The following is a 25,253-nucleotide window of genomic DNA, read 5'->3' as shown; positions in this document are numbered from 1 at the left end:
TAGAAACTGCCTCCATCTCAAGCTCAGCAAGAAGCTATTTGTAGGAGGACATTCCTTCCTGGAACAGGACCCTTAGTGAGATTTGGCCCTTCCATGTCTGCATCTGAAAAGCTAAGCTTTTCTCTGGGAGTTTGAATTGAAGGTTAGGGATGATTGCTCAGAGGGGGAAAGTGTGAAATGGTAATCACTTTCATATGACACTTGAGAAATGTTATAATAAAACTGAGTAAATTGGAGCATGAGTTAGCCGGTCCTTTGCCTAATGATGTCACCCACTTTGTGCTTCCTCCAGCCTATGATTAATAAAAGGGGGTTATTACAGTAACTCACTCCTAGTGGGCAGCAGTGACGTCAGCAGCAGCTGAGCAAACTGACTGCATTTAGTCGTGCGTGTGTATGTGGGCATTTTTTTTTTCCCTGTGACTAACATGAAGCTAGCAGCATCTAATAAAACAAAACCTCCTTGAAAGTTGAGGAACTTATTGGTTGAACTCTTTTCTACAGGGAGCACCATTTTAATTATTCTCATTTCATAACTAAATGATGTTGAAGTTGGCCATAATTAATATATTGGCTTACCTCCCCCATTTCATTAAGTGATCACGAATTAACCCCTGGACTTTGGGAGAGATTTGCTGGAAATTTTTTTCCTTCTAATATAATGCCTCTTCTTTCATTTATCATTCTATTCCATATTTCAAGAGCAGCTCAATCCATCTATGACAAAGGACTGTGGTCAGATTATTTCTTGAAAGTTTAAGGCTAGTTGTAGAATTCAATGATTCCAGTGAAATTCCCCCAAAATATCGTACTTACAGTTTGCTTTTCCACGTCAATTGAGACTGAGAGAAGTCCTGCTTGCTATTTCACCTTTGCAAACTTGACCTTCCTAAAATTAGAGTGGAACACCTGGAAATATTTACTAATTGAGCTGAGCTGTTGCCAGAATGCCCGGTCAGTGTACGTTCATGAGAGTACACAATGCCCGTGGACAGTGGCACTCTGCTCTTGCTGGCCTGGACGTGCCTGTGAGCTGCTCCCACAGAGGGGTAGGACCTTTGGACTCTATTAGGACATGAGGGAGGCAGCATACTGATAAAACACACACACACACACACACACACACAAACATAGGGCGGCACTCAGGCTTTTCCGTTGGCTTTTACCCTCCAAAGCTATAATTTGGGAAGAGGTCGTGGGGGTATCTTTGTGGATAAGCAAAACTGGATTAAAATCAAGATCTCTGCTCTTATCAATCCAATGGAATCTATATGCTAAACCTCTGTGTTCTCAAATCATCAACATGGAACTTATTACCCGAGGGGATCCAGGTGAGAAAAATGATTATGACAATCTGTTATACGTTCCTTGGGGAGTATTTTTCAATAGTCTTCTGGGGAAATAAGAAGATCAATTGCTGTAGCAGATGTTTCCTGATTGGGTTAGAAGTGAGTTATGACAAACAATTTAGAAATACATGTTGGTTAAGAAGAATTTTGAGAGCATTTTTATTCAGTTGAAGTTAGTGTGTGTGTGTGTGTGGGGGGGTGTGTGTTTGTGTGTGTGTGGCTTTTATTCAATATATAATTCTCTATAGAGATTGTAAGTGATTATTGATTATTTTACTCAATATTGAGTTTTTCGTATGTACTAAATGGTTGCTTCTTGGGAAGAAATCCAGGCATTTCTGAATCATATGGAAGTTGATTGAAGCCTTTGGTTCCAAAATGACCATTTACCTGAGGAGACTGTGAATCATATCTTGGAGGAGATGACAAAGCGTCGGAGTATCTAAGATGTTCCCCTTGTGGCTCTCTTCATCTTAAAATGAACTCTGACCTACCTTCTCCTTTCTGCATGACCCAAGTTACTCAGGAGCTAAGCCATGAACCAGGGAAGTTAGTCCTCGTCAGCTGCACAATAGCATTTCACATGAAAGCTAGTTTGATCCAGGAAACTTCCCTTTTGTGAGTTTCACCATTTGTTGGTTATTATTATTTTCTGTGATGAGGGATTCTTCTCTATATCTTCCCAGTCCTCTCAGGAGAGCAACACCTGGAGGAGCATGGCTTTCCTTTAAAACCCACCACTTCCTTATGAAAAGGAAGGTTAGAGAATATAATGTTCCTTGGAACAAGCATTAGGATTTAGCCAAGCCCTCTGCTTTATCTCTTCAGATATTGATTGTCTGTCATTCCCCTAAGGTATTAAACAAATAAAATCAAGCTATATCATATATATTTATTTTGTTGGTTTTTTTATATTTATTTATTTGATTGAGAGAAAGGCATGGTAGTCTCATGCTTGTGAATTTGACTTCAGGGAATTCTCTGTTGCATGGATTTATCTGATACTGAATTGATAAAATGAACAACCAATTCTCCATTCATTTACTCTTTTTCATGAGTCCGTTGCCTCCTAACAACTTAGGAGTGGGCCAGCTCATCTTACTTTGTTGCTGATCACCAAGATCCTACTTGGGGTTTTTAACCAAAGCAGGAAATGCATTTGAGGCCATACAAGAAAGTTGGTTGGATTAACAATGTGCGGTGAGGAACTCTGGTATTGGTAGTCTGGTGTGGGTTTCCAGAGGTCAGACAGCACATTTGCATGAGAAAGCAGAATCACTTGAACTATTAATATTTTGCATAGCTGTAATATTTTTGAGTGTTACAAGTTGGATTTCCAAAACCTCTTGCAGCATGGATGGAAAGGAAATTAGATAAAACTTTATCACTCTAAATCAGGATTTCTCAACTGCAGAACAATTGACATTTGGGCCAGATCATTCCTCTGTTGTGGGAACTGTTCTGTGCAATGCAGAATGTTTAGCAGCATCCCTGGCCTCTACCCACTAGATGCCAGTAGCACCTCCCTACCAGTTGTGAGAACCAAAAATGCCTTCCAATGTTGTCAAATGTCTGCTGGGGAGCAAAATCACCCAGTAGGAAACCACTACTCTGGGATGAAGAATAACAGTTTACTTATTGGATAGTTGTTCTTTTTTTCTTTTCCTAATTGTTTTAGTTTGAGCATCTGGTACATCCTCTCTAACCCTCCCTGCCCCAGACCCTTCAGACAAGTGCATTCCCAAATACTTTGAGAATAGGTGCTCTTACAGAACACAAGGCCTTGTGGGATATTCTGGTGATTCTGAGAAAAAAAATGTGAGGCTTAGGAACTGAGTTTTGGATTAACCATTTCTAACCTTCTTGTTCTGGATGGATTTGGAAGGAATTTTAACGTTTCCTTCTCTCCTGGTTTTCAACTATTCATTCAGTGATTTAAATTAAAGGCAAAACAGCTTCCCAGTTTAATTTTGACTGTGAAATGCTAATCCATCTTTGTCCCAAATCTTTCTTCCTAACATTCAGTCCAAGCTATGTTCAGGCACACTGTCCAGGAAACAGGCAGGGTTTGCCAGTCCCATATTCAATTTAAACTATTTGATGAAACCCTTAGGCACCAACTCCCGCAATCTACTGCAGCAAATACCATTCTGGATCCTCCCCACGTTTTCTGGATACTGCGCTGCTTCTCTGAGGGAGTCACCACTCACCAACCAGGCCAGGTTTTCCTGCCTGAGCCCAGAATAACTCAGCTGCTAAGAACACCTCGCCAGTCCTTTTGATTTCTCTCCATAGTCACGTTTTATGTTCAGTTTCCCAGACGGGATGAAGCAGAAATCATGCTTCTTTGGAAACAGATTTTTCCATAGGAAGGAACTAAAACACCCTGACTCGTCAGCAGCCTCTGAACCCCCAGCCTTGTGTCACTTAGCTGAATCAGAGGACAACTTCCCAGTCACCTGCTTGGGGTGTTCACATCTCCTGGCTTGCATTTTTTTTTTTTGACTGAATCACAGCAATCCGTGAGCAGCAGCTAAAATAACAGGGCCATGAAAAATGCCCCCCTTTTCCAGGCCTGTCTCCTTGTTCCAGGAGTAGTGAGGAAAGAGACCAATTAATAGCCTGGATGGAAGCCGAAGGACATACGGTTTGCTTAAGAAGAAAAGTGAACATTCTTGCTTCTTGATCTATGCCAACTTTGTATGGGGACAGCTGCTGCCACGGGTAAACACCACTACAGTACAGGGTTAGCCATGCCCCTAAGGTATGTGTCACCCACCGCAAGCCACAGGCCAGCACCGGGATGCAGGTCTCTCCCCCATGCACACAATTGAGCTCTTATCCTCAAACGAACTTTGTTTTTTGACCAGCTCGCTAATTGTGATTGAAAACACCAGCTCCCCAGCAATGCACAAGCATTGGAGTTAGCAGCAGCAAGACAGGCCCTAATTGCTCCATTTACATAAAAGTAGAAACATACAACTTCTAAATATAAATCTCTGGCACATCTTTCCTTTTGCAATTACAGTAAAATAAGGTACCAGTTTCCCTCCCGGCTCCTTCTCGCAGCAAGCTGCTCCACCGGGTTCGCTAGTGGCTGCTCTTCGAGGCGAGCACAGAGCCATGCAAATGCTCCAGCGTGGAGTTGGGAGCTTTGTGAAGTAGCCAGTAAATCAGACCGCCTCCGCTAGGTGAATAACGCGGTGGCAGCGGGCCACTCTGCTAGTGCAGTAGCTGCTAGGACCGAACTCCACACTGAGAAAGGGGCCAGTTTGCGGGTGCGGGTGCGGGTGTGTGAGCGCTCCCCAGCTCGCCTCTGTCCGCTGGGGAGCCCGCCGGCCCCACTGCAGGTCTTGGTCCCTGACATTTGCTGTGGTTACAGTCCCTGGCACTGAGGGCTGGGTTCAGAGATTCCCAGCTGCACTCACTGAACAGTGATTTTTTTTTTTCCTCCCTGAATTCTTTAGCTGCCAAAAGGGGGGAAAAATCAAGAGCTGCTCTTAAAAGAAGTTGCCCTTGCTGGTGCTCAGGGTAAAAATAGAGGCGGCCGCTTGGAACGGCTTGGCCCTGACTCCAGGCATCCCGCGAGCTGGGCTCGAGCAGCGCGTTCCGGCGTGATCCCTGGAAGCTGCCAGCAGGTGTTGCTCAAGGTACAGTAGCAGGGCCGAGAAGCCGGGACCCGAAGGGCCTGGGGTGTGGGGAAACTCTGGGGGAGGGGGCAGGAAGTGAAAGAGAAACCAAACCGAGGAAGGAAAAGGAGATTCTTGTCAGGAACTGAGCTGACCAGCTCATGCCCTGGGCCCTTGAGTTTGGCAGGGAAAAGCTAATTCCTAGTCCAGAATATTCCACAGAAGCTATTTTAACCTGCCTGCTTCCACTACCACCCCCACCTTGATTTGTACTGAGTGAGGAGGCTTTTCCACTGTGGTTTAGCTCTGAGGTTGGGATCCAGGTAGAGAATGACATCAGAGCTGCTAGGTGGCATTAGATGGCCAAGGTGGTTTCAGAGCCACATATATGGCATGGCCTCAGGGTCCTATGACACAGATGTTTCAAATGAACCTCCAGTCTTATTGAGAACATCACTTATTATTTTCTGAGCACTGGGCTTGACCCTGCAGTTTAGTAATATGAATCCCATTTCATAGATGGGAACGCTAAGGCCTGAGTTTACCTGATGAGGGAGCATTGGAACTGCGGTCTGATCTGGGTTCCTCTCGGGCCTCCACACTATTTTTTTTTGGGGGGGGGGGTATGGTGGTACTTAGCACAACAGGATTCATGCATCTGCCAGGGGGTGAGCTTAGATGCACTGGATGCCATTGATCTCTACTCAGTATCACCTCCCCCTCCCACCAAAATGGGGAAGTTCCTTTCTTATAAGGGGTTTCAGTTCATCCCACTCTACACTGAAGGGCAGACGTGGAATTCATCATCATTGATCCTGTTTCTGTCATTGCCACTCAGATCCCCTCTCTTCCTCTACAACCGAATGACTTTATTTCCTACTTCAGTTCTGCATATTCAGTTCTTAGAATACTTTTCTCCCCTCCTCCTCCACATACAGCTAGCACCCACACTTTCTCTGTATCTAGCCAAGAGAGACCCTCTCACACAGAAAACTCCTGGTGTCCTAAAGGAACCTGCTTCAGACACACATCAGGAGGCCAGAGCCTCTATATTTTGCTTGTGGGCACAGTGAAAAGTTTATTTTATGCATGTTAAATCCTGCATACAAAACAACATATCAGGTCACATGGCTTTCATTAGCTCCCAATTTTGCACATTTTATCCAACTTGTCATGGGAACCCTGCTTGTGCTTCAGTTATACTCCTTCAAACAACCCTTCTTCATCAGACTTGTCTGAGGATTCCCCCCCTCCTGTGTTATTTTTGAGACTTGCCAGTGCCCTTCCTCCCAAACCTAACTTTACCCCTGTTTCAAGGAGCATTTGCCTCTTTTCATTAATCTCATTTTATATTTGTAACAATTTAGAAATCATAGGACTTGAAGTTCTGGTTAAAAAAAAAAAAAGATGTGTGATTTTTTTTCCCTAGTTAGAATGGGATTCTAAAGACCTGGGAAGGATACTTATGAAGTTCATTTGCAGAGAATGAGTATTTCCCAAGTTCTTGGTGATAAATGATTTATGAAGCAGGCATTCAATTTCAAGATGTAAAATAATAGTGTGGGTCAGGGGAGGCAAGACCATCATCGTATGGGTATACATATTTTCCCTCAATGAAATAGCTATTTTAAAAAAATTAAATTACAATACCTATAAAGAACACTGTGAATTTTCTTCCTGTAAAAGACAATAAAATACTCTGTAAATAGAAACAACCTCACAAAGTAACAGATGTTTTATGTAAAGACATAAAACTGAACCTGAATATAACGAGACATGTGTGTATGAGTAGTAAAAGTTGAAAGTTGGACATTTGTTGAGATCTATTTAATTCCAATATTTTTGTAAAAGGTAGACTAGTCACAGCCAGAGGTTTCACTGGCTCAGTGCATCACCCTAGTAGTGTCTCAGAAGCCAAGAGGGATTTCCATTAGATAATGAATTATGAAATGTCTCACACTGGAAAAACCAGTCATCTGCTGATGTCATTCTGATTCTAACCAATCCCAAACAAAGCCCCAGCCCTCCTCTGTTAGAGTGGTACCAATGTGTGAGTGTACAAATAAGTAGTACAGTATAAAACTTCACAGTGCCAATACCATGAAGAGGAACTCAGACAGCTCTTACCACATGATACAAGAGCCGGCTGGTGAGAGAGAAGGGACCAGAAAGGTAATGCTTTTTCCTTCTTACTTATGAGCTCTTTGCACATTCTGAGTCAGAATGGATAGGAAGAATTTTACAACTTATTGGCACTTCCCTGGGCATTGTAATCTGTACCTTTTTAATTTTTTTTTCTATTCAGGCAGGTTAATACAGCTTTTAACAGTCCTAGAGCATGCAAATAGATTATGTGTTTATACAACCCACTCAGCACATATATACAAGTACATATGCCAAAGAGAAAGCTATTTTTAAGAGTTACATTTGCAAACAGTAAATTCAAGGAACACACACATACTCACATGCAGAGAGAATCCAAATATTGATAAGTTGCACTTATCTAAATGCCACTATTAGGTCTCTTGAGTTGTTTGGAGTCATTAAACTTTTAGTTCTATTTCAGACTCTCTTGTAAAACTTAATTGGGCTGCAACAGGCTTTGGGTACTGTATCTGTGACTCCAAATAGGTGGGCAGTGTTAAATATTAGACTACAATGATGTTTTATTAAACCATTATAATGCAAATACCCCCCTCTTCCCTCATCTTTTCACCATCTCCTGCTAAAAAACATGAGACTTCTAGGTAATGTGGACAAAGTCTTATCCCCAATAGCAGAGCAATTAATGTTCCTGGAGCTGAAACCCCAAAGATGTTAGAGAGCCTACTACAGAGAAAGTCTTGCAAATAGTTGTTTTTGAAAAGGGGACAGCCTGTGCAATTCAGAAAAGCACTGTTACCTCTGCAAACTGTAATTTTGACTTAGTGTCACAATTTTATCGTTATCTCCCCCTTGTACTCAGATCTTATGTGTGAAGTAATACTTATTAACTCTTTTCCAGCCAAGCTACCTTGCTTGACTAGAATGCTCTGAACACACTAGGTGTCAGATATAAGCTGACTGTATCTACAGAAACCAAGAGGGTTTATGTGTGGGAAAGAAACCGAGAAGGAAGGAAAGCTTTAACAGATGGACCCCTTAAAGATACTTCTGCAAGATAAAAGCAATAAGACAGAAAATGAAAAAAAGGAGTTGGGGGGGGGTAAAAAAAAGCCTCAGAAAGGCATTGTTTAAACATGCACATTTTTCTTTTTCTGTGAGCACTAAAATCCATGATGATTTCATCTAGGCTGTTCCTTTGAGGGAAAAGAGAGCAGTGGAGGAGTCTCTCCATGAATGTACTGGTCAGGACTGGGCAGGGGACAAGCTGAAAAAACTATCACATGACAGAGAAAAATAATTTGCCAATATATTTTAGAGATTCTTTCCCCATAGGGCCAGTTATTCACGTCATACAGTACACTCTTTTTATGAAAGAATGTGGGAAAGGCCAAATGAATTTTGTGTTTTATCTGTGAAGTCGGGGCAAGAGGTGGTAGGCTGTAATTTGTGAAAGGGGGCAGCAAGAGAGAGAAGAGAGAAAAGTGCTTCTTAGAACTTAGACATGTTAAGTGCTGCCTGTCCTTTGGCTCTTTCTGTGCCCTGCTACACTGCCCAGTTGGGAAAAGTAAAGTATGTTCTATGGCCCCAAACAAAAGTTCTGTTGCGCTCCCTCAGATCGCCAGCCTGGGGTTGAAGACCCTGAACATTTAAATATGAATGAATGGGGGAAAAGGAGCCACTCTGGATTCCCTGGGGCAGAACACACAGTAGCTCGCCCCTGGGCCCCTCTCCCCTGACCTCTGCTACCTGTCAGCCCCACCTCAGCCAGGTGGGTGGGTCATCACCCAGGGCAGTGGAGGTGGAGTGGAGGGGCTGTGGGGGCAGACTTTTCCAATCAAACTATCCCTGTGGATTGAGATAGTGCCTTTGGTTGGGTTTTTTTTTCCCCCTCCAAAAAAGGAAGAAGGTGAAGCAAGGGGACTAGGCTGAGAAAGAAAGAAAAAAAAAAGATAATAAGAAGAAGTGAACAAAATGAGGAGAATTTATTGTAGAGGGAACGTAGAACCCCCGAGAATGGTGATATTTGAAGAGAGGTGTGTGAGAGGGAGCAACCAGCAGAAGGAAAGCAGCCTGTCAGAAAAACGGGCTGTCCCTCCCTCCCTCCCTAATCACAGCCTTTACTCACAGACAAACTCCCTCCCTCTCCCATTCACTCACTCACTTAGGGCCAATCGTTCTCTCTCTCTCTCTCTCTCTCTCTGTCTCCCTCTCTCTCTCTCCCTCTCTCTCCCTTTCCCCCCCTTTCCCTCTCTCTTCTGTCCCCCTCTCTCCTCTCTCTCTGTCTCTCTCCCTCCCATCCTCTCTCTGTCTCTGTCTCCCCCCCACCCTGTCTCTCCCTCCCTCCCTCCCTCTCTCCCTCCCTCCCTCTCTCCCTCCCTCCCTCCTTCCTTCTCTTTTACTCGGAGACAGTCAGAACTCTCCTCCCTGACAGCCACAAACCTACAGCACTGACTGCATTCAGAGAGGGAACCTGCAAACAAAACTTCACAGAAAACTTTTTGCTCTTGTTCCAGAGAATTTGCTGAAGAGGAGAAGGAAAAAAAAAAAAATCCAAAAAACCTGTGCGTGAGGGGGGAGGAAAAACAGGGCCTTTAAAAAAAAAAAGGCAATCACAACAACTTTTCCTGCCAGGATGCCCTTGCTTTGGCTGAGAGGATTTCTGTGGGCAAGTTGCTGGATTATAGTGAGGAGTTCCCCCACCCCAGGATCCGAGGGGCACAGCGCAGCCCCCGACTGTCCGTCCTGTGCGCTGGCCACCCTCCCAAAGGATGTACCCAACTCTCAGCCAGAGATGGTGGAGGCCGTAAAGAAGCACATTTTAAACATGCTGCATTTGAAGAAGAGACCCGATGTCACCCAGCCGGTGCCCAAGGCGGCGCTTCTGAACGCGATCAGAAAGCTTCATGTGGGCAAAGTGGGGGAGAACGGGTATGTGGAGATTGAGGACGACATTGGAAGGAGGGCAGAAATGAATGAACTTATGGAGCAGACTTCGGAGATCATCACGTTTGCGGAATCAGGTTGGTGCTGGCATTTGCGGGGGGTGGGGGTGGGGGAGTGAGGGCGGGGGCAGTAAAATATATTTCTTTTGCAGTCCTAGGAGGAACTTCTTTTCTCTCCCGCTGAAAACTGCCTGGGAAGGTTATTAGTTGTTAGCAGACGGGGAGGAGTGGGAGAGGACTCCACAGAAATGGAATTATCGGGTGAGCTCTGCCTGGAGATGACTAGCTTACACTTGCTAAACTCAGCCGGTCACACAGGGAGGAAGCTCTTGGGCCAATCTGGAGCTAGAAGCCAATCTGAGAGGGGCTCCCTCGCCCTGCCTATGAAACCAGATCTGAGCAGTCAGATGAAAGCTGGGCATTTTCGGGTGCTAGGGGAAACAGAGTTGTCTTCAGGTCCTCATCCAAAGTTTTTATTGGGGGTGGGATGCGAGACTGCAGGGGATCAGAGTAGATTGGCATAGATAAAGTCATTACCTAAAACACACCTTTCCTTTGAAAGTCCAATCTGGGGCCACATGAGAGACACAGGACATACATACTAGGGACAGTCATTTTTACCTTTAGAAACTGTCTGCAAGTGCACAGCACATACTAGGCAGTAAAAAGCTACTTTAGTGGACAGTTGACAATGAACCAGCAGTCACTTTTGGAGCACTGACTTTTGCTCTCTGTAAAAAAAAAAAAAAAAAAAAGCCAAAAGAAAATCCCAAAAAACCCAGTTTTGTTCTTTGTAAAGTTACCAGGAACTCTCTGCCAAGGAATGCAACCTTGACAAAGTGCTCTCAGATACTACAGTGAACTCTCACTCTATCCTTAAGAGGAAGAACTTTAATAAATAGATTCTAATTGTTGGCCCAAGACCACAGTAACCTGTTGCTGAATAGAAAATACCTGTCAAAACTATGGGTGGTGGACTTGGAGCCAGGCTATTTTTATAGTTACAGGACACAGATCTTTTTGCATGCCTACAAGCCCCTGCACGCTGGGCACACAGATGTGTTAATACCATGTTGCTTTCATGGTAATGCCAGGCTAAAGAATCAGCTCGCTTGCCAAATCCGTTTGAAAGGAATGCCATTGTTTTGTTTGGTAGAGCATATGGCCAGTAAAGTATGTGCAGGGACTCCCAGCATTTTGTTTAAAAGTTTGCCGCAGCAGTATAAACAATTAAGGCAACACTCAGAATTTCCAATCCTGAAAACCTGTTGACTCAGATGTTCTGTTTTCAAGAAAGCCATGGGAGACCAGAGCATCCTTTTGGGGGAAAGGATAGCCTGCAGGTTTCATGGTTTCCCCCTGTGGAAGAAGCCTCAGTGGCCCTAAGCTTCCTGGGCAGGTTAGATCTCTCCCCTGAAGCCTCTGTGGTTTAAGGAAGATCCAACTTACTTCCTGAAAGTTCTTTTTGGATGCAGCCCCCCCAAAGCATTGTGACTTTATCTTCTGAAACTTATTGAGAAAAAAGTCAGGTTGGAGTTTTCAAGTTAACCACCTGATTTTCCTCAAGCTTTTCTTGTGGAAATGAAGGAAAGAAAATACTGTGAAATTGGGTTGTGCCAGTAGAATGAATTCCAGTGGTCTAGAGGTTTGCTATGTATGAAGGGACCCAGGTTGGTTTTTATATGCCAACCTCCACCTCTGACGGCCTTTGGTGCAGCTTCTACTCACTTGGCTCTAACCAGATAGGCTAAGTACACCTATGCTTCTGATCACTTTTAACTGTACATGCTAGCAATATGTCTCTCCTTCTGACTTACTGGACTTGTACAGAAAAGCACTCTCTTGGCATTTAGAGATTTGGCAGCGAAAGAATCGTACCATTTACATTCTTTCTTACTTATGGCCCTCGACTCAGTGCTAATCGATCTCTCAGTTATATAGGATCTTGTCATTTTTTACTTCTCTGTTTGGGGTTTAGTTTGGAAGAAAATGAGCTACTTTTTAAAAAGGCAGTTTATGTTGACTAAAGTTTAAGGTTTGTAATGGGAAACTTCTCCTGGTTGAGTTTACATCTTGACTTTGCATTCTTACAGGAGGGCTTAGTACAATTGCTTACTTTTCTCTTCTGAGAAGTTATAGACATCAACTTCAAGTTGATTTAATATAATTTCACAGATTTTATGATTGCTATATGAAATATAGCAATTTATATTGCTATTCTCTAAACTGTACCATGCAAGCATTTTGTTGCCAATTTTGCCTACCCAAGAAACACATTTGTCATTTGAATACTTGTAGTGAATATATAAAAATGATGGGCAAAGATCTATGTCTTGTTGCTTTTGGAATAATACAACTTTAATGACATTCCGACTATGTGGAACGTCCTGGTTCTTAGAGAATAAAGAGGGCATGCACTTTACTTTTCTTTATAACTATTTGGACAGAATAAAATTCAGACATAAGTGTCACCCTTGAGCGTGCCATAGATATGTCTTTCAACCTCAATATTCCTCAGTCTTGGGAGGCATATTTAATTTTGGCCTTTTCCCCCCTGATTGTTTAATAAAGCCAAGGCATGACCACTGCAGTGGAGAGATCACAAAGCTGAAGGTGCCTTGAACTCTTTTAACTGAATTTGTTCCATTGTGCTCAGCTTTTCAAAAATGATGTGACTTATTGGCTAAACAGCGAGATCATTCTAAGGCTTTCTGAAATTTATCCCAACAAATAAGAATGATTTTCTTATTATGGCTATCACCCAGGATTGCTCCCCAAAGCTAGTGTGTTCTTTGCAGGGCTGGCCCCAAATCCTCAATGTTTATATAAGTCCTGGCTTCGAAGGGAAGGCAGTAGGGATGAGTAAAATGAAGCCAACTACCACTTTGTCAATGAAACTAAAGCAGAGACCTTTTTGCTTGGTATATCTCATTTTGCTTTCTCTTGATTCATGACAGTAGCCTGTCAGTCAACATACAATAACAATATACCCTTGGGTTTCCACAGGCTGCCAAACCTAGATGCTGATTCTCATGATTAACTTAGCAATTGAGAGCGCTTATTTTAGAAAGATGGGGAAAGACAAAAGATACATCAAGAAATGGATAATGCTCCCCTAGCATAGGCATTGTTGAAAGCAGCACATAAATCTCCCCTCTTGGAGGATGCCACTTACAGTAGATTTGAGTTAGAAGTGTACACTGCTCAAACAGGTGTCTTCCCAGGTTTCCTTGGTGACTATTTTCCCTAGCACCACCCCAGGAAAGACATCTCAAAGTGGAGTTGACTCCCAACCTTCCATTCCCCACCTGTCTTCTGAGCTGTCCTGTGAATCACTCCTCTGCTTGAACCTCTGAACCTTTAGGAGTTACACACTTTCTTCTCGGAATAATGGGGAAAGATTGGCCACAAGAGGGCGCATTCCAAAGACTTTTGGTCTTCATCTGTTCATCTGGGAAAGGCAGTCGCGCCTACTGGAAGCCCCAGTCTGTAGCACCCTAATCTTGGTGATTATCAATTACTTCCTGTCCCTTCTCATCCTGCTGAAAAAGTTAGGATTTTATGAGATGGGAGAAACACGACTACCTGTAATACATTAAAAGAGACAGAAGGCGAGGAAATGGGAATGCTAGTGATACATGTGAACATTCCGGAGCTCTATGGAAGGCAGACGAGTGATAAATTTCAAAAGCAAACAAAGCAGAGCATGGAGAAATGTGACCATGAATCATCAACGATACTGATTTGCTCACGAGTCTCTCCCTAATACGGTCGTCTGAGTTTTACAAAAACATCTTCCATCTCCCCTGATTCTGTTGCCTGGTTTGCCTGACTTATCAACACTTCTCACCAGCGACAAATGACAAGTGACTTCGAAAAGGGAGGAAAAAGGCTATTTATTTAACGCCTGGTAGGAACATGGTGTTCAGCTGCTGAGGATGCGAACTGGGGGTGTGGAGAGGAATGGAGGGGGGGAAGATGTGGAAGAGATTAATAGTGGTTTTCGGCCTGTGCAGTAGGTGAGCAGGAATGGGGGTGGGGGGAGATGTCAGGGTAGAAATTCAGGTTTTACATTTGAAGAATTGGAGTAATGCCTTCCCAGGCACTTTCCTTGAAAATACTTATTTATTTTGGCCCCTTCTTCTGCTAAAAAATACTTCAGCATGATCTCTTTAGCTGTATGTAGTACAGAATTCTTCATACTCGATTGGTTCTTGGGTTCAAAACCAAAAGTATAAAAGTTCTCAGGGACTTTAGAAATCTCTAAAATACGGTAGGTTGACCCTTGAGAATTTTTTTTTTTAGGAAGCTAAGACCCCCTCATCAATATCCCCCAATATTTAACCTTCTTATTACCACTTAAGTGGAAGAGTCATACGCAATGAATGTTTGTAACTGAACATTTACAATAATGTGGATTCCAAGGAGAGAAATTGAGACTAAAAAGTAAAAGCAGTCAGTCAAGATAACTTACAACCAAACCTATAGTTCTTCTACAGGCAGGATCCTCTACTGTAGGTCAAAGGAGGAATAACCCTTAAATACCCTGCTTGCTGCCTTTTGCAGAAACTCCTGGAAGCAGTCCAGATGCAAAGTTAGTGCTTAGAGAACACACACGCTGTAAATGGCAGCTCTCTATGCTCTGCCATTGACTATGCCATATCTAGGCACAGGGAAACCTTGATGAAGAATGGAAAATTAAAGTAACAGACGCTTTTTACAGCAAGGCTTTCCTCCCCCCATGGTGAGTTAAATAAGCTCTATAAACAGCAAGGCTTTCCACATTAACATTAGAGACATAATTATTACCCATATATAAAAGGGTAGCATACTTTACGCAGGACCCTGGTGAGCAAAACAAAACAAAACAAAACCGAAACACTGCATGTGTGTATTGCTTATTTAATTGGAAGTGTTCAGACACCCACAAATCTGAGATGCTGGACTTTTGGATGAGCAGCGTTTTGCATTCTAAGGTGGGGGAAGGGAACAACAAGGGGGCTCACCAGCTTAACCCTTGGCATGCCTTCATGATTGAGTTATTGAAAAATTCTGAAAGCAAAGGAGAATGTGTTACAAACACCTTTCCTTCCAGCTTACGCAGTCTTTCCTCCATCCAGCCCTCCCACCAGGCAACATTTCAAAGGTATTCTCTGTAAGGTGCAAAATTGATCACAGTTTTCTGCACCATTTTTCTCTCCCTTTGGGATATGTCCACCAAGCTCACAGGGGTTTCAGTGATGAGATATTATCACCCACATGGGTTTGCGTGGGACTTTCTTAGTGAATTACTCAGGCAGAGCAGGCTGTGATACAAACCTTGCTCACCAGCTTTGGGAGGGAAAAAAAATAGCACAGAAGATGAAAAGAATATTATCAGAGAGTAGGTAATGAAAGGTTAGCAAAGCAACTAGCTATATCTGGATAGCTAGAAAACAGTGTAGGAACTCAGGGCACACCTATACAAACTCATGTCATACCTGCTCACGAAGCATTATGGGAGGCTTCCATTTCAGGATTTTCCAGCACCAGATATTTAAGTCAAACCTGAAACTGATTAGAAATTGATCCTAAACATCCCAGCCTTAGACAACCTTCTTCCATTTTTCAAATTGTTATGCGTAGAGATTTGCAGATTGGGGGCATCCTGAGAGCGACACTGCAGTACAGCAATCTCCCTCAGATAATATAGACGTAGAGGGAATATAACAAATTGACTATTTATTGTATTTTTTCATCCCTAAGAAATCTAAGGGTTGTCATAGATTTCTGAAACCGACAGTCTTGATAAACAGTAATTCCATGTCAGCTTCTATCCAGCTCATTCTCCCCACCCCCTTCTGCAATGAAAGCTAATGTAAAAGAAAAAAAAATATGCACTGCTTAATCAGTCAGAATACAATAGAACCTGTAAAATGTACCTGCATATGAGGTAGACATTAGGAAGACTTGACTCTCTCTCTTCCCCCTGTCCTCCTGAGCATTATGGCAACAGCATTTTCATGAAATTGGATCTCAGTTTTATTTTTTTCCCTGATAAAATATCATGCAATATACAAATAGCAGTTCCAGAAATGGACACCAGGAGAAGGAGGCGACAGGCATGTCAATTAGTAGGGGGAAAATCCAAATGTCAGAAATATGGGGGAGAGAGAAAGCAGGCAGGCAGTGGATGCAACTACAGGGAACAGTCTTTCAGTTCAGATAATTAAACTGATGCATAAATCAGCACCCGTGCTTCCCCACAACACACAGGCGATGCCATACAGTTAATTATCAGCCAAGACCAGCGCGAAAGTCATTTTATGATGACTCTCTGATCCTAATATAACAGCACCTGACAGATTGAGCCCCCTCTAATGAGTACTCTCTTTGTACAATCCTCTCTCAGGAACACTAAATCATTTGCTTCCAAGTACAGCTGCCTGTGAAGAAGGGGTGGGGCTAGATCGTGCATTAGAAACCTGCTCTTGTGAAACGAGGGGCAGTCCTGCAGGGCTGTGTGATGGGCATCACGTGGCCTTGCCCTCCCCAGACCTACAAAAGCAGTTTGCATGTGGCTGTCACTTGTTTGGGTTGACCAATTAACCCTCCCTCATCCCCCCAACCCCAAGCCTCTGTGCCTGGCTCTGGATTTTATTCATGGAAAGTTCAGCATGAGGATTATCACAGCCATCCAGCCACCTTCACCCTTCCCCACTTCTCCCAGGTCAAGCATGTATGAGGGCAGAGCAGAGCCTGGGGTGGAGGGGATGTGTTACCTGTTACCTGAAATCCAATGATCCTTCCCATCCACGGCATTAGTCAGGTTTGCTTTCCTAGCAAAACAATATACAAACTTATGTCCTCTGGCTTCTTTTAGTAGCTACTATCTCTCTGTCTGTAGAGTGACACTCTGTCCAGCTTAGGATGTCAGAAGCTGTCCTGCACAGAGGCAGAAGGGGAAGCAGCATGCAGCTTGTCAATATTCTCCACCAAGTAGGGCCAAGGTACCCACACATAGGAGCAGGAACCTGCAGGTTCTTCTGGAGCAGTAGCAGAGGCTGGGAACATTTCTGTCAGCCTTTCTTTCTGGTCTCCATTGGACCCTATCACCTAAAAATCAGCTTCTGATTGCCATTTTAGATTAAATGAGCTCCCTTAATTGTTTGCTTTCTTAAAAACAAAAACAAAAACACCATCAATTCTTAGCAAAGGGTAATATAGGATTCACATTTTTTAAAAAAGTCATCATGCTTTCTAAAATAAGACAGCTTCCCCCTCTAACTGCTCCCTGCTCTGGTGTTCTCTCTAATCACAAACCCTGCTTTATTATTCATTTCAACTCCTGCCAGATACATGAGGTTGGAGTCAGAGGAACTCCCGTGCCACCACCATCATCATCGTGGCAAGTTTGTACAAAGATGCCAGAGAACCCTTCATATCCATATGCAGCCCTTCTTGGCCCTTGCCTCAGTGAATTTACCACTATCATAATCACAGTGTGCAGAGCGTGTTAAATTAAGAACAGAATCGACAGTGCGCAGTGCACAGAAAAGCCTGCCTTCTGCCGCAGAGAACTTGAAACTGTGCCTGAAATTTATAGTACCGTAAACATCTCAGGGCCTCGAGTGATAAGTACTGCTGGATTTCCGTTAGCTATAGAAATCTAGGCAGGGAGATCCTCCTAGGGAGTTGTGACTTCTAAGATGAACTTCTTGAAGATTGCTCCCAGATTTGTACCTGGGATCCATGTACAGTGGACAGTTGTAAATAGGCCCATGCTCAGGTAAAGAGGACCTGTTTCTATACACCACCAAGTGGTAAACAGGGAAGCAAGGGAAAATATTTGATTAATCAAAGGATTCTAGTCAGAACACCTGCTTCTTGGAGTAAATGGTGTTGCATAATAAACATATAGGTGCATATGAAAAAAAAAAGGAAATGGATGACTTTCTAATTTTAGAGTTAGGCTAGAACTGAATGGTTGCTGAATCTACTATTCTGACAATGCAAGGATTTCCCCTGTGTTAGCAGTCATTCCCATTTGAAATATGTTTTGGGTGCTCATTTATTACATTATAAAGGGAGAGAGGCAAAGTGAAGGATTCAGAGGTAGAAGGTGGCTCTTACTTTAATAGAACTCAATGCTAAGAATGCCTCCATTTGTTAAGTAGTGATCAAGAAATTGCCTACTCTGTACTAAACACTAGATTATGGCAGTGAATGAGATAATCAAATAAGACCTCAGACCTCAGGCATCCTAAACTAGACTGGCAAGAGGGTGGTGGCCAAGAAGATGAGAGGGAAAGCTTTTGAGGAAGTGTAGTCCAATCTGAAAACTGAAACATTATTAAGATCAGCCACTCAGGGTAGTGAGCTGGGGATGGGGCAGCAGTATCTAGGCAGCAGGGACAGCAGGTATCACTGCCTACAGGTGAGCCACAGCATGGGATTCATCACCCCTCAAGGAAATACCTTGAAACTGGACCACTGAGAGCAGGGTGCTGGGTAAGAGCTGGAGTTGAAGGCTGACACAGAGTTCAAAGTCCTGGGCAGTTGCCTTTGGATGCTGAGAGCTATAGGAAGTCAGAAAAGGACTCAAAAGAGGGGGTGGTGTGATCAGATCCATCTTTGGGGAAGAATCCTTTAGCAGCTTAATGGAAAAAGGACTAGGAAGAGCCTGACTGGATCCTACAGAGGTCACTTTAAAGAAAAGCCTGCTGTAGTGAAAGACCCCAGGATTGAAGTGATAGAGGATTGAGGGCAGGGTGGTGACAGGGAAGGGGAGGCCAGCTCAAAGTGCTGCCCACACTGAGCCACACTGTGGGATGGGGAGAGGGTGTTAGCCTGTTCATGTGAGAATATTCCCATAGCTTTCTAGAGTGTGTGGAGTGTTTTCATTTTGTTCTCCTTCTTGGTCCTTCTGAGCCTGTGAGATGATAGGTCAAATATCATTATGTCATTCCCATTTCATAGAAGATGAAATTGAGATTAAGCAGTGAGGCAATAGACACAGGACAGCAGGCCCTCTTCATTCTAAACCAAGGGATTGCAAACTTTTTTTTTTTCCATCAGAGGCCAGAGGGCAAATATTTTAGGTTTTTTGGTCCAGAGTCTTATAGCTACTAAATTCTGTATTATAGTGCAAATGTAGCCTTAAGCCACTTAGAAAGAGACGAGTGTAGCTGTTGCCATAGAACTTTATTTATGGGCACTAAAGTTTGAATTTCCCATGTTACAAAATATGAGTTTTCTTCAACCATTTAAGAATATAAAAACCAATCTTGAGGGCCTCTCTGAAATGGATTTGGCCAATGGGCTGTCCAATTTGCTCTCGCCTGTGTTAGACCGTCTGTAGCAGAAGACTCTTGCTTGCCTAGAAAAATAGTGAGTAGATGCAAACACTGGAATTAACAACTGTTCCTGTTCTATCTTGTGCTGCGTTTTGTCTTCAGGCACAGCCAGGAAGACTCTGCACTTTGAGATTTCCAAGGAAGGCAGCGACCTGTCTGTGGTGGAGCGTGCGGAAATCTGGCTCTTCCTGAAAGTCCCCAAGGCCAACAGAACCAGGAGCAAAGTCACCATCCGCCTCTTTCAGCAGCAGAAGCACCCACAGGGCAGCTTGGACACGGGGGATGAGGCCGAGGAAGTAGGCTTAAAGGGGGAGAGGAGTGAACTGTTGCTATCTGAGAAGGTGGTGGATGCTCGGAAGAGCACCTGGCACATCTTTCCTGTCTCCAGCAGCATCCAGCGATTGCTGGACCAGGGCAAGAGCTCCCTGGATGTGCGGATTGCCTGTGAGCAGTGCCAGGAGAGCGGCGCCAGCCTGGTGCTCCTGGGCAAGAAGAAGAAGAAAGAAGAGGACGGGGATGGGAAGAAGAAGGATGGAGGTGAAGGAGCAGCAGATGAGGAGAAGGAGCAGTCACACAGACCTTTCCTCATGCTGCAGGCTCGGCAGTCAGAAGACCACCCTCACCGCCGGCGAAGGCGGGGCCTGGAGTGTGACGGCAAGGTCAACATCTGCTGTAAGAAACAGTTCTTTGTCAGCTTCAAGGACATTGGCTGGAATGACTGGATCATCGCTCCCTCGGGCTATCATGCCAACTACTGCGAGGGTGAGTGCCCGAGCCACATAGCAGGCACGTCGGGGTCCTCACTGTCCTTTCACTCGACAGTCATCAACCACTACCGCATGCGGGGTCACAGCCCCTTTGCCAACCTCAAGTCTTGCTGTGTGCCCACCAAGCTGAGACCCATGTCCATGCTGTACTATGACGATGGGCAAAACATCATCAAAAAGGACATTCAGAACATGATCGTGGAGGAGTGTGGGTGTTCCTAGAGTCACCCACCCTGGGGCGGGGGGGGGAAAGGGAACTAGGGTTGTCCAGAGAAGACAGTGGCAAAATGAAGAAAAAAAAATTTAAGGTTTCTGAGTTTAACAACCAGAAAAAAATAGAAATTAAAAAACAAACAAAAAAACAAAAAACAAAAAAAAAATGAACAAAAAAAAAGAGACAAAAACTAAAAACATGATGAAATAGATGAAGGAGGATGTGGGGAAAAAAAAAAAAAATCCTTAGCCAGGGCTCAGAGATGAAGCAGTGAAGGAGACAGGAATTGGGAGGGAAAGGGAGAAGGGTGTACCCTTCATTTCTTCTGAAATCAAACTGATGACCTCAGTTGTTTAACCGGGTATTGTCCTCTCCCCCCCTTGCGGTTCCCCTGTGAGCTCCAAGTCACCTTGTCTAGTCTGCAGTAACTGTGGACTAGCATGACCCAAATTATGTCTAGAAAGCCATGAGTTTGGAAGGGCCAGTCCCACCCAGCTACCCAGGTCACATGCATGTCTGTGTGACACTATGTCTGCATATGTCACCAGACATGCCCACACAGGCGTTTCCACACACCACATACACACACATACCAGTAAAAGAACAGGCGTGTGCAGGTGGTCACACTTTCTTTTTCTGTACCACTTTCGCAACAAGACAAAACAAAACAAAAAAACCAACATTAAAAAAAAAAATTGAGAACAAGAATGGGAAGAATGAAAGATCAAGGAAAAAAGAATACCAAGTTACATTTCGTTAAGGTGCTTATGATCTTAGAACTATGCAACCTAATAGGTTTGAAACTGTTTACCTGAGAGAGAACAAAAAGAGAGACTTTTTTGTATCGGAAGTAACCTGATTAATTTTTATTTTCTTCAAGGAGAGATACTTGAAAGGAATATGTTTGTCCATCTGTTGGATCCAAACATTTCTATATTTTGTAAATGTTGTTTTTTTTTTTTTATTGTTTACTATTTGCACTACAATGGTGTTTGACCTGTCTAATCCTTATTTAACAAGTATTTTCTTTGGGTGGGGGTGGGGGTGGGGTTTAAGAGCTGCACTTAATGTGAGCTATAAAAGAACTGCTACAGCACACAAAATAGCTATTTTTATTATTATAATTATAATTATTATTATTATTTTGTACCTTAAAAAAATAGACACATACACCAAAGACATTTGTGTGAGCCTTTAAACAGTCTGTCTGTGGTTGGTATCATTTACCATCAATGAGTCAGGGGTTGAGATTCAAGGTTGAGTAAGGGGGGATTGTGTTCAGGCTTAAAAGCCCTGAGAAGTTTGGTTTTTGACTCCTTTTACATCCATGAAACAGGACATTTCATACTGGATGTGCAGTAGTTGTACACTGTTGGATATCAAGTTCAAATTCATGAGACTACATGCTTGTATGTGTATATATACATTGCTTGTGCATACGCATATCTGTATGTATATATACATGTATTGTACCATGTCCATACACATTTTAAGCACTTCAGGCTGTCATTTTTTAATGTTCTTAAAGCAATGAATGTTTGTGTGCAAAACACAGTATTTTTAAGAAGGATAGGCTATAGTTTTTGCTTTTACTCTGAACTAGGTGGGCACATTTCAAAAATTTGGTTGGGAAAAAGTCTGGAAATTCCAGTGAATATTCAGCAAGGCCCTCTTTAAATGTACAGGGATCAAACTCCCTCCTCTTTCTTGTCCCCACCACCCCTACAAGTTATCCCCTGTGGGGAAAACAGGATATTAATCAAAACTGTAGGTTAATTTTTTTTCAATTTCTATTTATTATCTATTGGAATCAATCTTAAATCAGAAACTTTTTCGGAAAAAAAATTAATCTGTAGACCAGAATAAAAGAGTTGAGTACATTTTTTTTTTAATGGTGTAGGCCTGATTTTGAGAGATATTACTTGCACCCACTAGATTAAGTAATGTTAGTACTTAAGTAATTTGGAGGAAGATGTATAAGAGAATGGGAGTTAAGGAAGAGAAGGGTTAAAAAAAAAAGTTGGGATAAGGGCAGCAGTATGAATTTCTAATATTTAATTTGCATTCAAAACTCGATATGTAAGTTTGTATGTATCAATTCAGATGCAAAAAGGGAAAAATATTTGTCTTATAAATCTCAAAGTATTGCTTAAAGCTAAGTTTCTAATTTATTCAGTATTTTGCTTGCCTAGAACAGCTAATAAGTCATTCATTTATGTGCTGATGAAAATACAGAGCCTTCTTTTTACTGACTTGTTTGAAACTGCAAACATTTGCAAAAATCGGAAAAATTTCTAATTGAGAAAAATTACATTCATCAGTATTTTGTAAGATGTTGAAGCTTTTAGCCTTATGTCAATCCATAGATTTTTAAAAAAGGAGTTTTAGGAAAACGAAATATCAGTGAGAAACCAAATATTACAAAAGGTGGTTTATCTTGTCTTAAAAATTATACTGTCAGTATAGTATAAAATTAGGCTATGTGTAGGAAAATTTGCCTCATTACTGGGGCAAATATACTTACCACATTCTAGGGGCCTGCCTGTCTTATGCAGGAAAGAACATGTACTGCATGAGAAACTCATTAGTGGATTCTAATTAAGGTCCTTTGACCTTAGATATCATGCATGTGGGGAAGGTAGGTATGGGGAGGGAAGTTAGGGAAAGAAGTAGATGGCATTTCAACTTCACCAGTTTTTATGAAAATCTTGGAGGGCCTCAAACTGCTGCTTCTTTGGTACTGGAACTAATACTGGAACCTGTGGTCACAGTGTGAGGAAATAAGTCCTACTTCACCTTGTGCTAAGAGATGGTCAAGGCCACAGGAAAGAACAGGCACTTGCAAAGGCAGCCATGTGGGGTTCCCATTCATCTCAAATGAATTTGCCATTTCGTTAAGTCCTTCCTTTCTCTCCTAGTGGTAAGAGGGGTTTGATTAGTGCCATAGCAATATAAAACTGAGTGAAATGAAATTCCATATGACGATATTTGGATTAGAAATTAAATGATAGGTTGGTCACACACCCACAAACTTTAACCCTGTTTCATTAAATTTTTATGGCCTTGTGTTAGAATTATGAATTGCTACCATCTTTAATAATACAAAGCCCTGTGAACCACTGCTCTTTACATAGCTATATGGGGCCAAAATGATCAGCTTTTAATTCCTGTCATATTGGGTTCTTGGCAGTAGGTTTTACCTTATAGAAGGGTGGCCGTGTTGTATCCCACTATCTCTCTACTCCTTCTCTAGGGCTGATATCTAGGCTCCTAAATATTTGCCCACACTAATTCTAGAAGCTTGGAAAAGCACTTGCCCTCAGTATATCTCTTAAAGAAAAAATAAGTATTTTGTAGACTGAATTGAAATTTTCTTTTTTTTTTCCAAAAAAGTAAAGTGAATTCTAGCACACCGAGTTGTGATTTTCTTGTCTCAGAAGACCAACAAATTTCACATATGTTTAAGATTGATTCCACACTCCATTTTCAAGGCAAGTCCTTGCATTCTCCTCAAAGGTAGAGCAAGTAAAATTTTTTTTCTGCTCTTGTGGGATTGAACTTTAGGAGGTGACTCTAAAAAAAAACAGAGCAAATATGTCTCAGTTGTATTAAACATAGATTCAAATTATCATGTTCCCTTGAAAATATGAGTTCCTGTGGGCCTTTTGGCAACTTCCCTTTTCAATGTAGAGAAAAACTTAGTCACCCTGAAAACCTACATAATAAATGAAACTTGTAGATGTGGGCAGAAGGTTTGGGGGTGGACATTGTATGTGTTTAAATTAAACCCTGTATTACGGAGAAGCTATTGTATGGGTCAGAGAAAATGAATGCTAAGAAGCTGTTCACATCTTCAAGAGCAGAAGCAAACCACATGTCTCAGCTATATTATTATTTATTTTTATGCATAAAGTGAATCATTTCTTCTGTATTAATTTTCAATGGGTTTTACCCTCTATTTAAATGCTTTGAAAAACAGTGCATTGACAATGGGTTGATATTTTTCTTTAAAAGAAAAATATAATTATGAAAGCCAAGATAATCTGAAGCCTGTTTTGTTTTAAAACTTTATGTTCTGTGGTTGATGTTTGTTTGTTTGTTTTTATTTTTATTTTGTGGGTCCTTTATTATTATTATTATTTTTTTTTTTGCATACTACATGCAGTTCTTTAACCAATGTCTGTTTGGCTAATGTAATTAAAGTTGTTAATTTATATGAGTGCATTTCAACTATGTCAATGGTTTCTTAATATTTATTGTGTAGAAGTACTGGTAATTTTTTTATTTACAATATGTTTAAAGAGATAACAGTTTGATATGTTTTCATGTGTTTATAGCAGAAGTTATTTATTTCTATGGCATTCCAGCGGATATTTTGGTGTTTGCGAGGCATGCAGTCAATATTTTGTACAGTTAGTGGACAGTATTCAGCAACGCCTGATAGCTTCTTTGGCCTTATGTTAAATAAAAAGATCTGTTTGGGATTTATTTTTTTATTTTTATTTTTATTTTATGTCTTTCTTATTGGTTTTCCACGGTCAGCTTTGCACACATATTGCCACAACCTTTGCTGGATGATAATTTTGTTTCTATGTGTTTATCCAGAAGAGGAGGAGAAACAGACTGATTATGGGGACAGAGTACAAACTGTGCAGTTATAGAGCTCAAGTATTTCCATAGCAGAGGCTGGGAATAGGCTGTACATGCTTGGGCCAGCTATATTTTTATTTTATTGATTTTGTTCTTTTCCTATGTCTCCAAATGTAGTAGTAACTACTTCTAGGAAATAAAGAGGTATTATTTCCTTCCCTCATTCCTTCTTTCTTCCTACCTTCTCTTCTTTCTTCCTCCTTTCCTTTCTGGCTAGAAAACTAGAAAGATATAGCTCAACCAGAGGTCAAGAACTATGCA

The 25,253-nt window shown here is 42.2% G+C and overlaps 1 protein-coding gene and 1 long non-coding RNA gene across 12 annotated transcripts in view; one reads left to right on the top strand and one right to left on the bottom strand.

The window, feature by feature from the left end:
• The window catches only part of LOC124088350 (uncharacterized), a 99,452-nt gene extending 83,358 nt beyond the window's left edge, over positions 1-16,094 (bottom strand). For 7 of the 9 annotated variants that reach the window (XR_009226093.1, XR_009226095.1, XR_009226088.1 and 4 more), the window contains exons 1-2: positions 15,948-16,094; positions 15,507-15,579 (exon numbers count right to left, since the gene is read on the bottom strand). This is a non-coding gene — a long non-coding RNA (uncharacterized LOC124088350). The remainder of the gene's footprint in view (positions 1-15,506; positions 15,580-15,947) is intronic. The other 2 variants (XR_009226096.1, XR_009226090.1) reach the window with 1 other exon arrangement.
• On the top strand, positions 1,109-24,826 carry Inhba (inhibin subunit beta A). Of its 3 annotated transcripts, XM_046437862.2 has the most exons (5): positions 1,109-1,331; positions 4,817-4,999; positions 7,069-7,150; positions 9,598-10,104; positions 19,464-24,826. In XM_046437862.2, the coding sequence occupies exons 4-5, from the start codon at positions 9,717-9,719 to the stop codon at positions 20,348-20,350; spliced, it is 1,275 nt and encodes a 424-aa protein (XP_046293818.1). In that variant the 5' UTR covers positions 1,109-1,331; positions 4,817-4,999; positions 7,069-7,150; positions 9,598-9,716; the 3' UTR covers positions 20,351-24,826. The 3 variants fall into 3 exon arrangements, with proteins under 3 accessions (XP_046293818.1, XP_046293823.1, XP_046293817.1); XM_046437867.2 differs by lacking the exon at positions 7,069-7,150 and having other exon boundaries at positions 9,716-10,104; XM_046437861.2 differs by lacking the exon at positions 7,069-7,150.
• The last annotated feature ends 427 nt before the right edge of the window (positions 24,827-25,253 follow it).

This window comes from Marmota monax, unplaced genomic scaffold (genome assembly GCF_021218885.2).
Source record: "Marmota monax isolate L192 unplaced genomic scaffold, Marmota_monax_Labrador192_F-V1.1 WCK01_AAM20220418_F8-fsc00109, whole genome shotgun sequence".
Classification (NCBI taxonomy): Eukaryota; Metazoa; Chordata; class Mammalia; order Rodentia; family Sciuridae; genus Marmota; species Marmota monax.
This window is presented reverse-complemented; position numbering and strand designations above follow the sequence as displayed.

What these genes read in the sequence shown, in the direction of transcription:
- Inhba (XM_046437867.2), top strand. Translation starts at nt 9,717, where the DNA reads ATGCCCTTGCTTTGGCTGAGAGGATTTCTGTGGGCAAGTTGCTGGATT. An exon ending in CATCACGTTTGCGGAATCAG is followed by an intron (nt 10,105 to 19,463) that starts GTTGGTGCTGGC and finishes TTTTGTCTTCAG; the next exon opens with GCACAGCCAGGAAGACTCTG.